At 38.2% G+C, this 12,751-nt stretch overlaps 1 protein-coding gene across 1 annotated transcript in view; it reads right to left on the bottom strand.

Moving 5' to 3' along the window:
* The window catches only part of LOC306988749 (uncharacterized protein), a gene marked incomplete at its 5' end in the record, with an annotated part of 28,577 nt that extends 17,466 nt beyond the window's left edge, over positions 1-11,111 (bottom strand). The window contains one exon of the mRNA XM_079593898.1: positions 11,034-11,111. Within this exon, the coding sequence (XP_079450024.1) occupies positions 11,034-11,111 (78 nt within the window). The remainder of the gene's footprint in view (positions 1-11,033) is intronic.
* Positions 11,112-12,751: the final 1,640 nt, after the last annotated feature.

The following is a 12,751-nucleotide window of genomic DNA, read 5'->3' on the forward strand; positions in this document are numbered from 1 at the left end:
GCTCATGCTAACATGTGCACCAATCTTTAAGTATTCAAAACATTGGTATGCATATCAACAGAAGCATTTGTACACATACTCTACATAGTAAGTGCTTTACTGTTTCCTGTTCATTCAAACTGAGTGACACAATTAGGCAGGTTTTTTAAAATATAAATATTATTATTCAGATCTGTTCATTCATTAAAAAAATATAAGCAATACATATACAAATAAAATTTGATATTGATATTTTTGGGGCGGATAGAACCATAAATGCCAGGATGGTGCAACTGAGTCTACTAAATATCATAAAGAAAATGATTAGTTGGAGATAGTCGCTTAAAAAATAGTTTAACAAAACATCTTTACTTTTTATTTTACTATTTTTTTGTCAGAGTCGTGGTGCAGCCAACATGCAAAAATATAAAACAGCAAATTATATATTGTCACAAGTTGCAGATCGTTGCAATAAGCACGATGAAGACAAAGGGAAAACTCCAGAATTAGTTATTATTATTTACTAAATCAAAATACAGGAAATAACAGGAGAAAAGCCAGTGTGAACCAGCCAGGAGAAGCTGAACACGGGAGAAAATACACAAGCTACTAACAAGAAACTGATAAACAGATGAACATAATGAACTGATCAATCAGTAACCATAGCAACTAATAACAGGAAACAGGAACTAAAGAAAACATGTTTTTGTTTTGTTTTTGTTTTTTACATATGTACAGTTACATTTATTTAAGGTGTAAGGAAAATATGTTATTACATTTTACTTGATGGTTACACCACATGACATTTTTGACAAAATGGTGTAAAAATCGAAATATTTTTATTATTATTATTTTAACACATTGTTTAAAAAATAAAACACTTCTAATTAAAATAAATACAATGTAAAAAATTACAATTAATTTAAGAATAATTATTTACTTTTTTAATGTTATTATATAGCATTTATGTTATATTTATGTTATATCAATGTTATTATTGTTACACCATATTACTTTTTGACAAAACACACACACACACACGCACGCACGCACGCAAGCACGCACGCACGCACACACACACACACACACACACACACACACACACACACACACACACACACACACACACACACACACACACACACACACACACACACACCAACACAAGTGATAAATCTTTAAGGTTACAAAAGGAGAGTCACCTTTGTCCAATATAGAACCAAAAATAAATCTGCTTTTATATGGCATTCCTGTTAGCACTTTGAAGGCACAGTATAGGCTTCTTGATGTTTCGCGGGGACAGAAATGTCAAACACTCAATGACTTAATCCGTGAGCATTAACTGTACATTACCTCTATCTTTTAACAGAGCATTAGTATATTCCACAGCAAGACCAGCCTGTAAAACCCCGTGTCCACCAGAGAACAGACTGATATTGTGGGCCTAGCGCTCTGCACGCTATCTCCTCAGAGCAAAAGCCAATGCTGCATTTTTCGTGGGCACAACCTGAAATGAGCAATGGCGTCGTTCTCAACTGTAACCGCTGTCGAAATATTATCTCAATGGAAGCTGTCTCCGGCGAGCATCCTGGGGTGAAGCGCTCACCTCAAACACACGAAGCTGAAGGGGGCTCGAAGAAGCCTTGACATTTCCTACCAAGACTGTGGCAAGACACTTTCAGTGTATATGATAATGATGAATGTTTTAACTAAATCTGCTGGAATGTGCAAGACATGGGATCGGTTCCCTGTTTTATGCTGGATTTAAAGAGAGAGAACCATAATTAGGGTCTGATGCTATATGTTCATTGTAAAGATCAAGGTTTTATTTGGATTTTTTTTAGGAACAGCGTTGCATAAACTGCGTAGACTAATCTTAAAAGTTAGTTCATGTTTTTAGTTACACTTTATTTCAATAGTATATTTGTAGTAACTATGCCTTTTACTTTCGGCAATCCTATAAGATCATTATAATCACACTACACGACTTGGGTACGACATGTATGACTGTACGATGATGACACCTATCGAATCAGAGGCTACGACTCAAGCTAGTGTAGAAGAATAAAACGTCTTCAGCGTGTGCTAGTGGTGAACAAATAGAGCAAGATAATCGCACTTTGGCAATTGTGGTTTTTGTGTGCGCTGAAAAAAAGATGAGGAAGCGAAAGAGGAGAATATGGACGAGGTCAATGCTAGGGAAAAGAGGCCAACTTGGCATGGCAATTTTGCAAATGGATCAAAATTGGTGTTTGATTTCACTTTTCTAACTGTAGTTAGTGTGTAATGTTGCTGTTTGATCATAAACAACATCTGCAAAGTTACAACGCTCAAAGTTCAGAGCAAAGGGAGATATTTGCTGGTAGGAACTACACGACATTCCTCCGGGACATCACCAACCCTAAAATGTACATAAGCCCCGCCCCCTGAACACGCAGTCCATGTTGAGAAGAGGGAGAGTTGTTGTAGTCGAGCACATTTGTGAGTCAGCTCAAACTTTAGCATCCATCTTTTCACATGCAATAGAAAGTCACTCTGTGTGCATCTCACAACAGTTCCTATACGAGCGATTTATAGATTACCACAGAATATGCTAATTGAAGATAGTTAACTCCACATCAGCAACATAAATTCATCAACTAACCATTCAGAGACGTCCTGTTGCTTCTACATGTTGTCACTTCTTCTTGAGTCTCTGACTCAGTTTTAACATTAAAGGCAGAACAGTTTCTGTCATTTTAGTGTGTCTGCGTGAGTTAATCGCAGCTGCTAACACACACACAAGCTCTTGAAGCCCCGCCCTTAGATTGCATTTGCAATGTACATAGTCAATTATGAATGGAGCAATAAATGGGGCAAAAAAGTTAGCTGCGCGTACTCAGGAGTTTCAGTCTGTTGGACTTAACCCTCACCAGTGAATGGAGTAGCTATACCATGCCAGTGACATAGCCGAATGTTGAAATCCAACATGGCGGCGCCCGTGCAACAACAACAACATTTTCAATGTATCATTTTATCCCTTTTAACAAATTCTGCCATTTTAATAATTGTACCAATGAGAATAAATAAAATATATCTGTGCATCACCTTTACTCAAATTCCAGTTCAGTTCATCTTTAAGGTAAGGTTTAAGTTTTAGGGCCATGTTGCGTTGATCCATTTCATGTCTCAGAGATCAATTCGCCAATACACCATTTCATGTTTTATTGGCTAGTCAGTAGATATAGTTTGTAGCAGCAAACACACTGTGAGATGATCATGCTAAATTTCTGACACTATTATCTTTGGTTGCAAGACCGTGACAACGGCCGTCTTTGAGCCTCTCTCACTGTACGACCACCGTTTAGGAGCCACGATTGGTCATCTTTCGTCTGGGACAGCCCAGAATCAGTGTGTACCGGGCATTAGACATTCTACTAACTATAAGTAACTTTGCAACTACATATCAATTAACTCTCATTAATTTGCATTTACATGTCAACTAACTCTCTTAGTAGACTGACATGTACTTGCAAATTTACTTTGTAATTCTGAGTTATAGTCAGTTGAATGTCTGTTGGGGAGCATCAAAATAAAGTGTTATTAAGCAGACAGTCTACTAATACTCTAATTCCTGCTAGTTGACATGTAGGTGCAAAGTTACTTATAGTTAAAAGAGTGTCTGAAGTGTACCATCGAAATAAAGTGGTCCATTTTTTTCTTAAAAACTGGTCATTTACAGCAAAAGGTAGATTTAATTCCGCAAAGCAAGACTTGGCTAAATAATAGTTGTTGAAACTAGTTGAGACACAATCTTAAAGCAAGGTTTGGGAATTTCTTCGCTGTATTCTCGCTTTATGCTGGCAGGTTTCTCTATAGAGCGCCCCCTACAGCTTCGGAGTAGATATTTGACAACACTGTCGAAAAACTTGTTATCGACTCTCGGATACCAGAGGCTAGTAGATCAACGACATCACAGCAGACGGGACATTCTTTACAACGGCTTCTACATTCGGGTTCGAACAGCGTGAGGGAGCGCAATAATGACAGAATTTTAGCAGATTTTTTTGGCCGTAAAGCAATTCGTTACATCGCGAGACCTGATATCACACGATACTTCCTGACGCGGCGGCTGGCGGCCCAAAAACCTGCATAGTTCACCTTTAATGGCTATGTTACTGCAACTGGCAGCTGGGGCCGGATTCACAAATTATTTCCTTAAGATTTAACTTTATTTCTGAAGATAAATTCGAAAAAGTCAGAATGTTCGTAAGAGCAATCCTTGAAAAAATTGCACTTGAAAAAAGTCTTTCACTTTTTTTTCTTAAAGTGCCCCTGTATTTAATCATTGTATCCTTAAAAATTATTTGTGATCACCAAAATGACATATTTAAACGTAAACTTAAAATAGCTTATGAATAGGTTCTATGAATATGCAAATTATCCCCGCCTCCACTGACTCACTCAGCTCAGAGATCCACTGGTTGACGATCACACGTTGATCTGATTGGTTACAAGGTTGTTTGTGACGTCAGAAACAAACCATGTTTTTGAGACTGTCTTTGGTTCACTGCAGTTTTAAGGAGAAAATACTCAGCAATGGTTTTTTTTAAGATTTGTCTTAAAATATATTAAAAACACCACATAGACATAATATAAACAACATTAAAAGCTGGATTTACACCACAGGGGGACTTTAAAACAAAATTACAGGTTTTGTTGTTATCAGATTATATGGTGAAGACTCGTTTATCAACTAAATGAAAAACACTGCCTGCAAATAAACGTAATAATCGTAATAAGTGCGTAATAACCATAATAAGCCATTTAGTTTGACTGGAGTTTGGCGCTCTGCATCACGTTTTTTAATGCACCATTGTACAGTCATTTATAAAGAGCCAGACGCAAAGATCCGTTACATTAATCTGCGTTTCATCTTTTTGTGCTCTCTCATTTGTGCTGAATGATTTTTAAGAAGATCGTACAAATTTAAAAAAGCCGAATTTAGAACAGTCTCAAGATAAGAACATTCTTAAAAAGTGTTTTTGGGAATACATAAGGTTACACTTTATTTCAATGTTAGACATTCTATAACTTTGGGTTTGTAGAATAAGTTGACATTTATTTGCAAAGTTACTTATAGTTAGTAGAATGTCTAAGTGGACCATCGAAATAAAGTTTTAGCATACGCAATATTCTTAAGTAAGAAAAAAAGTATAAAATAGCCATTAAGAAGAGATTTATTCTCAATAATTGTTTGTGGCGTTGCCTGCATTGATGTATTGGTGTGATGTCAGACAACCCGAGCTCATGAGAAAACGTCACATGAGTCAATTATTTGCAATTAAGATTTAAGCATCATCCGAAAGCTGAATAGATACACTTTCCATTGATGTGTGGTTTGTTATAATAGGACAATATTTGTATATTGTATATTTGTATATTGTATATTGACAATATTTTTCATATAGATACAACTATATGAAAATCTGGAATCTGAGGGTGCAAAAAAATGGAAACATTGAGAAAATCTCATTTAAATTTGTCCATTTATGTTCACGATTGTGCTGCATTCACTCACAAAAATACATGTTTTATATATTTACGGTAGGAAATTTACTAAATATCTTCATGGAACATGATTTAATGACTTAACATCCTAATGATTTTTGGCATAAAAGAAAAATTTATAATTTTGACCCATATTTGTTGGCTATTGCCAAAAATTTACCCATGTGACATGTGACTGGTTTTGTGATCCAGGGTCACAATTTACAATTTTGGATTGATGTTTTTTTTTTTTTTTTTTATAAAAATATGTTAAAAAGGATGATAGCATGATAGCCCACCCCTAAACATAACCCTCAGTGGGTCATAACCAGATGAATGACATCATACCAATTCACCTCCAATTGGTCAAAAATGTAAAATGGTTACGAACTCCCATGAGCGTGTTGACATGATGTCTTTACTGCCACTGAATTTCACATGCAGTTTCGCATCCTGACAAATATTTAAACAATTATGTCACTTTTAACGGCGCTAGCTGCCATATTCCTGACATGACAACACAATTGTGGTCTCTTTTTGTGACTTTCAATGAGACACAACTGTGCCTGCAGTTCTTTTGAAGGCTGCGCCAAGTTTCCCACCCACAAAGCCAAAGCGTGATCTAACCAACATGAAATGTTCCTGTGATGTTCCTAACGGAGAAATAAATAGATTTGAGGAAAAGTAAAGGAATGCTACACGAACGGAGCTGGTACTTGAAAAGCTTTTTTGTATCTTTAAATTCGGGTTATAGATGAGCTCCTTTTAATACCTTACAAGATTGAATTTTCTTCATTTCTTCAAGACCCAACTTTGTGTCTCCTTAAATTCCTTGCTTGGGGAAATAAAAAGGACAGTTGTTGGTGGACAGTACGAGTTTATATAATTAGGTCTTAAATTAGATTGATGTTTGATCCAAAAGCGGCCATTTTTTTGGTTCCCCAGAGAGCCTTAAAGTTAAAAGTTCTTAAAATAAATCTTAAAATAAGATCTTTTTAACAATCTAAAGAATCTTTTTCCACTATAAAGAACCTTTTGTGCAAAGGAAAGATTCCATGGATGTTGAAGATTCTTCATGGAACCATTGATTCCAATTTAGAACCTTTATTTTGAATGACTTTTGATTAAGCTGTTGACACTTTGAGACGTTGTTGAGATCTCTTCTGGAACTCTAGAGACTCTTGTTGGGTCTCGGGGGAGAAACATCTGAGAAGGAGCGAACTTAACTTGATCTTTATTTAATCTCATTGCCGTCTCAGAGAAGCATCTGAGGCTTATTGTGGAGTTCCAGAGTTTTTTCTCCAGTGCTCCAGAAGATGGCAGACATGACTTTATGTGAGGGCCCAATGGAAAAAAACATTTAACGGTGTGGCAGGATGTGTTGTGTTGCCTTGCGTCAAGCTGTTTTTGTTTGGCAAATGACTTTAAAAGAATGGTGCCTATAAACCGGATAGAGATGATATGAGACATAAAACCAAAAAAAAGCACCGGCGAACATGCTGTAATTTCCCCGACTAGGAGCATCTAGTCATCTAACGGGTTTGTCCATTTAAAAGAGGGATTTTTTTTTTGAGTAACTTAATTGTGATTGTCATTTGTCATTCGTCAGTCTAATGGTCTTAACAGGCCCCGAGACCTAGTTTAGTCTATTTTGTGACATGAACTATGCGTCATGCAACTCGCACCAGTCATGAAGATGGAATGTGAAAGTTGAATAACGACTGCATTTACCTTTCAAGCTGATTTTTTTTTTTTTGTTAAAATATGAAAATGTAAAGTCCTACTATATTTATATAACTTACTGTATTATATAAAATGACATTACTGGGTGAAAGTCAGTGCAACTGTTTGATATTACGAAGACCATATGGCTCACGGTACAGGGCTCTGCTCAACAGTCAGTGTTATTACAGCATTAAGACTCCACTGGATGCAGTTTTCTCTTGATGGTCTTCTCTCTCATCGTATAACGTCTCAGTCCACTGACTGAGCTAATATCTTCATGGATATTAAGGCCTTAAGGAGTGAATTGGGAGGAAGATGCTTTGCTGAAGGATTTAAACGGTGATCCTACATAACCATTATTCTCACTCGGTTGCTTTTATAGCTCTGGAGATGTGCGTTATGACATCATAATTTAGCACTACTGCAGTACTGCACTGCAACCGCGTGAAGAAGTTTTGTGGATGACGTATGCCCAGAAAACTCACCGCCGTGATGCAAGGGTGTGCTGAGTGGTTGCAAGGTCACTGTTATGCGGTTGCTAGGGTATTCTGAATGGTTGCTAGGGTGTTGTGTGTTACTGTCAGTGTGTTGCTATCCAGGTTCTAAGGTGTTCTGAATGGTTGCTAGGGTGTTGTGTGTCACTGTCAGGAAGTTGCTATCCAGTTTCTAAGATGTTCTGAATGGTTGCTACTAGATGTTGTGTGTCACTGTCAGGGTGTTGCTATCCAGGTTCTAAGGTGTTCTGAATGGTTGCTAGGGTGTTGTGTGTCACTGTCAGGGTGTTACTATCCAGGTTCTAAGGTGTTCTGAATGGTTGCTAGGGTGTTGTGTGTTACTGTCAGGGTGTTACTATGTAGTTTCTAAGGTGTTCTGAATGGTTGCTTGGGTGTTGTGTGTTACTGTCAGGGTGTTACTATCCAATTTCTAAGGTGTTCTGAATGGTTGCTTGGGTGTTGTGTGTTACTGTCAGGGTGTTACTACACAGTTTCTAAGGTTTTCTGAATGGTTGCTAGGGTGTTGTGTGTCACTGTCAGGGTGTTACTATCCAGTTTCTAAGGTTTTCTGAATGGTTGCTTGGGTGTTGTGTGTCACTGTCAGGGTGTTGCTATCCAGGTTCTAAGGTGATCTGAATGGTTGCTAGGGTATTGTGTGTCACTGTCAGGGTGTTTCTATCCAGGTTCTAAGGTGTTCTGAATGGTTGCTAGGGTGTTGTGTGTCACTGTCAGGGTGTTGCTATCCAGGTTCTAAGGTGTTCTGAACGGTTGCTAGGGTGTTGTGTGTCACTGTCAGGGTGTTGCTATCCAGGTTCTAAGGTGTTCTGAATGGTTGCTTGGGTGTTGTGTGTCACTGTCAGGGTGTTGCTATCCAGGTTCTAAGGTGTTCTGAATGGTTGCTAGGGTGTTGTGTGTCACTGTCAGGGTGTTGCTATCCAGGTTCTAAGGTGTTCTGAATGGTTGCTTTGGTGTTGTGTGTCACTGTCAGGGTGTTACTATCCAGGTTCTAAGGTGTTCTGAATGGTTGCTAGGGTGTTGTGTGTTACTGTCAGGGTGTTACTATCCAATTTCTAAGGTGTTCTGAATGGTTGCTTGGGTGTTGTGTGTCACTGTCAGGGTGTTACTATCCAGTTTCTAAGGTTTTCTGAATGGTTGCTTGGGTGTTGTGTGTCACTGCCAGGGTGTTGCTATCCAGGTTCTAAGGTGTTCTGAATGGTTGCTAGGGTGTTGTGTGTCACTGTCAGGGTGTTACTATCCAGTTTCTAAGGTGTTCTGAATGGTTGCTAGGGTGTTGTGTGTCACTGTCAGGGTGTTACTATCCAGTTTCTAAGGTGTTCTGAATGGTTGCTAGGGTGTTGTGTGTCACTGTCAGGGTGTTACTATCCAGTTTCTAAGGTGTTCTGAATGGTTGCTAGGGTGTTGTGTGTCACTGTCAGGGTGTTACTATCCAGTTTCTAAGGTGTTCTGAATGGTTGCTTGGGTGTTGTGTGTCACTGTCAGGGTGTTGCTATCCAGTTTTTTTTAAGGTGTTCTGAATGGTTACTTGGGTCTTGTGTGTCATTGTCAGGGTGTTACTATCCAAGGTGTTCTGAATGGTAATTGGTTGTGGTTGCAAGGTCATTGCTATGCAGATGCTAGGTTGTTCTGAATGGTTGTTAGGATGTTGCTATGCTTTTGCTTGGGTGTTGTTGGTGGTTGGCAGGGCATTGTTATGCGGTTGCTGAATGGTTGCTAGTGTGTTGTGTGTCATTGTACGGGTGTTACTATCCAGTAGCTAAGGTGTTCTGAGTGGTTATTAGCACCTTGTTATGAGGTTGCATGGTTGTGTTTGCTAGGGCATTGCAATACAGTTGCTATGGTGTTGTCGGTGATTCTAAGTGGTCGTAAGCACATTGCTATGCAGTTTCTGTGGGGTGCTGGTGTTTTTTTTTTAAAGATTTTGCCAGGTTCCTCTGGGTGATTTTTAGCATGTTCATGTGTGGTTGCTAAGGTGCTGTGAGTGGTTGCCAGGGTTTTACAGTGTGGCTGCTAAGGTGTTTTTTTTTTTTAAAGCATATTACTATGCGATTGCTAGGGTAGTCTGAGTGTTTGTAAGGGTGGTGCTATAGGTGGTTGCTACAGTGTTCTATGCTGTTAGGGTGTTGCTAGGGTGTACCAAACAAAGGTGATCATTAGGTTGACGCTATGCAATTTTTACGGTGATTTTGGGTATTATGTGGTTGCTAAACTTGTTCGGACATTGCTAGGTGGTTGCTAGGGTTTTCTTAATGGTTGCACACACAAGGTAAAAGACAAAATGAATAATTAAGGTGGAATCACAGGTCCATTGTCTATGGTCAATAATAGTGTAGTGATGTATGAACACAAAAGTCACTTTTAACCAAGCAACTTTCTGGTCAATGCGGTGAATCCAATTAAAAATGTAAATGGGAAAATCTTTGGATTCCTGTTGAAATGACAAGATTTTGCCTTGGGTCAATATGATATGAATGCATTATGTATTTTAACAGTGTTGTTCAATAAAACCATACAATAACTTGATTTTGATACTTGATACTTATGATTTATGTATTTAAGTCAAGTTAAAGGCTATTATTCACTTATATTACCACAAAAAAATCAGATTACTCGATTCATTTTTGAAAATAATCGATCAATTGGGCTACTTGATTATCAAAATAATCATTTGTGACAGCCCTAGATTAGTTAAAACATTACAAACTGCACCAGCTTTGTTTTGTATTTTGTGACTTTCAGTCAAATAAAATACGGTACTATTTTTCCCATTTTTTCCATTGAAGATTTCTTAAACATATAGTGTTAAAATATCGTCTCGTCTTGTCTTGTGAGCTAAATGTATCTTCACACTCCTAATGCGCACGCACATACACACACACACACACACACACACACACACACACACACACACACACACACACACACACACACACACACACACACACACACACACACACACACACACACACACGCACACACACACACACACACACACACACGCACATTTCTAAATGGGGACATTCCATAGCATAGACATAATGGTTTTATAGTCTCTCCCCTTACACAAAACTTTCTGCATTTTTTAATTTAAAAAAAAAAAAAACGTTTTTTTTTTTTTACCACATTTACAAACAATGTTTTTCGAGATTTTCACACACACACACACACACACACACACACACACACACACACACACACACACACACACACACACACACACACACACACACACACACACACACACACACAAACATGACTAATAATATTACATTAACCCGTTGCAATCACCTTGTCTGTTTCTGTCACGGTGTGGGTTTTGTGTCTTGTTCCTTGTTCTTGTCTGTCATGTGATTCACAGTTTGCCATGTGTCTTGTTAATTGTCTGATCATTGTTCACAGGTGTTTCTGATTACCACGCCCCCTTGTTATCTTGTCTAGCTCGTTTATCCCTTGTATTTAAGCCTTGTGTTTCAGCCCTGTCTTTGTGAGTTCTTGTTTGATTGTTTATGTGTATGTGGCTGTTTCTGGTCTTGTAATCTTGTTCCTGAGTACCGTTCGTTAAGTTTTGTGTCTATTTAATAAAGTGTGCTGCGTATGGATCCTGCTTCATCCTTGCTTCAACCACTACATGTAACAGTTTCTTTATTGTCGTTGTACACTTTTACAACCTCAACAAACAGTTTCTTTTCAGGTGTAATTCATGGGACTCAAACTGTCGAGATCTCCCGGGGGATTTAAAGTGTGTGTATATGGGCTTTTTGCACTCCTGTTGCCGCTTTACACTAGTCCAGCGAGCCAACAAGTGGCGTGTGACGAAGCATTCTGCGGCCTTGCTTTAAGTTGAGCACAAAGGATCTGTCAAAAGCACTAGTTTTCCAACATTTTTGTTTTGCAGTAAAAAACACGTTTTTATTTTATTTTATTTTTTTTATGTACATGCTCATTTCCTAATCATCCTCGGGAGACTTGAAACGAGTCGGAGGAGTGCGGTCCGCTTTATCAAGCTCTGCCAGACAGCTACCTTTAATAAATACCACTTCTAAATGCTTTGGATTGTGTGTGTCTTCATTTTCAGGAAGCAGACAAAGCCATGTTTCAAACCAAATAAATACGTGGTCATATCTCAGCAAAGTATACCAGCCTCATTATTACTGTAGGTAAGTGACTTCTATTCCAGAAACAAATTATAATCTCCTTTAACGACTAAAAAATATAAATACCGATGTCAGATTCAACCACATACTCCCTGAAAATAGAGTATTACCTCTTCAGCGCTGGCCCCTTGAGGGACTTTTGCTCACTTTTTCCTGTTTTTACATTCTCATGTGGTTTATAATTGCAAGTGAATGCGCTCTCAATCCGTTTGGGTCGTGCACAGTGTATTGTCATTTTTCATTCAGAGCTTCAAACCCCTTTCGTTTAAAAACCAGTAAGGAACACATCCACAGACACGGAGGTAACCAGAGATGTTTTCACAGTAGTTACCCTTCGGTTTTGCTTTACTGAACTAGAGCTCTTCATGAGAAAACGAGAGGGCAGTGTTAAGTGCCGAGGATTGAACTCACTTCAGAAACGCACACAAACACAATCCATTATTTAGTTGGGCTGTAGAGAAGCCTGGAGTATAAAGGAAGCCGATCAGGGGCCATAAAGCAAGGCTGATTTTTATGGATATATATATATATAAAGAAAAAAGGAATAATGGTTAATTGAAATGAATAGTTCACCCTATAATGAAAATTAAGTCATTATTTACTCACACTGGGTTTGTTCTAATGCCGTGCGCCCTTCTTTCTTTTTCGGATAACAGTATTCATCCTAAAAGCTTACATTTTGTAAGTTAAATTTCTCTTCATCTTCAGACTGGCGTGTTCGGTTGTGACTAGATAATAACAGCATTTTTATTTTTGGGGTCAATTATTCCTTTATAGAGACAGATTTGCAATTCCGAAAAGTTATATAATGTTTTGAATCTCTGGAGGGTTGCATTTTTTCACATCATTTAG

Source organism: Phoxinus phoxinus (genome assembly GCF_949152265.1).
Source record: "Phoxinus phoxinus genome assembly, chromosome: 20".
Taxonomy (NCBI): domain Eukaryota; kingdom Metazoa; phylum Chordata; class Actinopteri; order Cypriniformes; family Leuciscidae; genus Phoxinus; species Phoxinus phoxinus.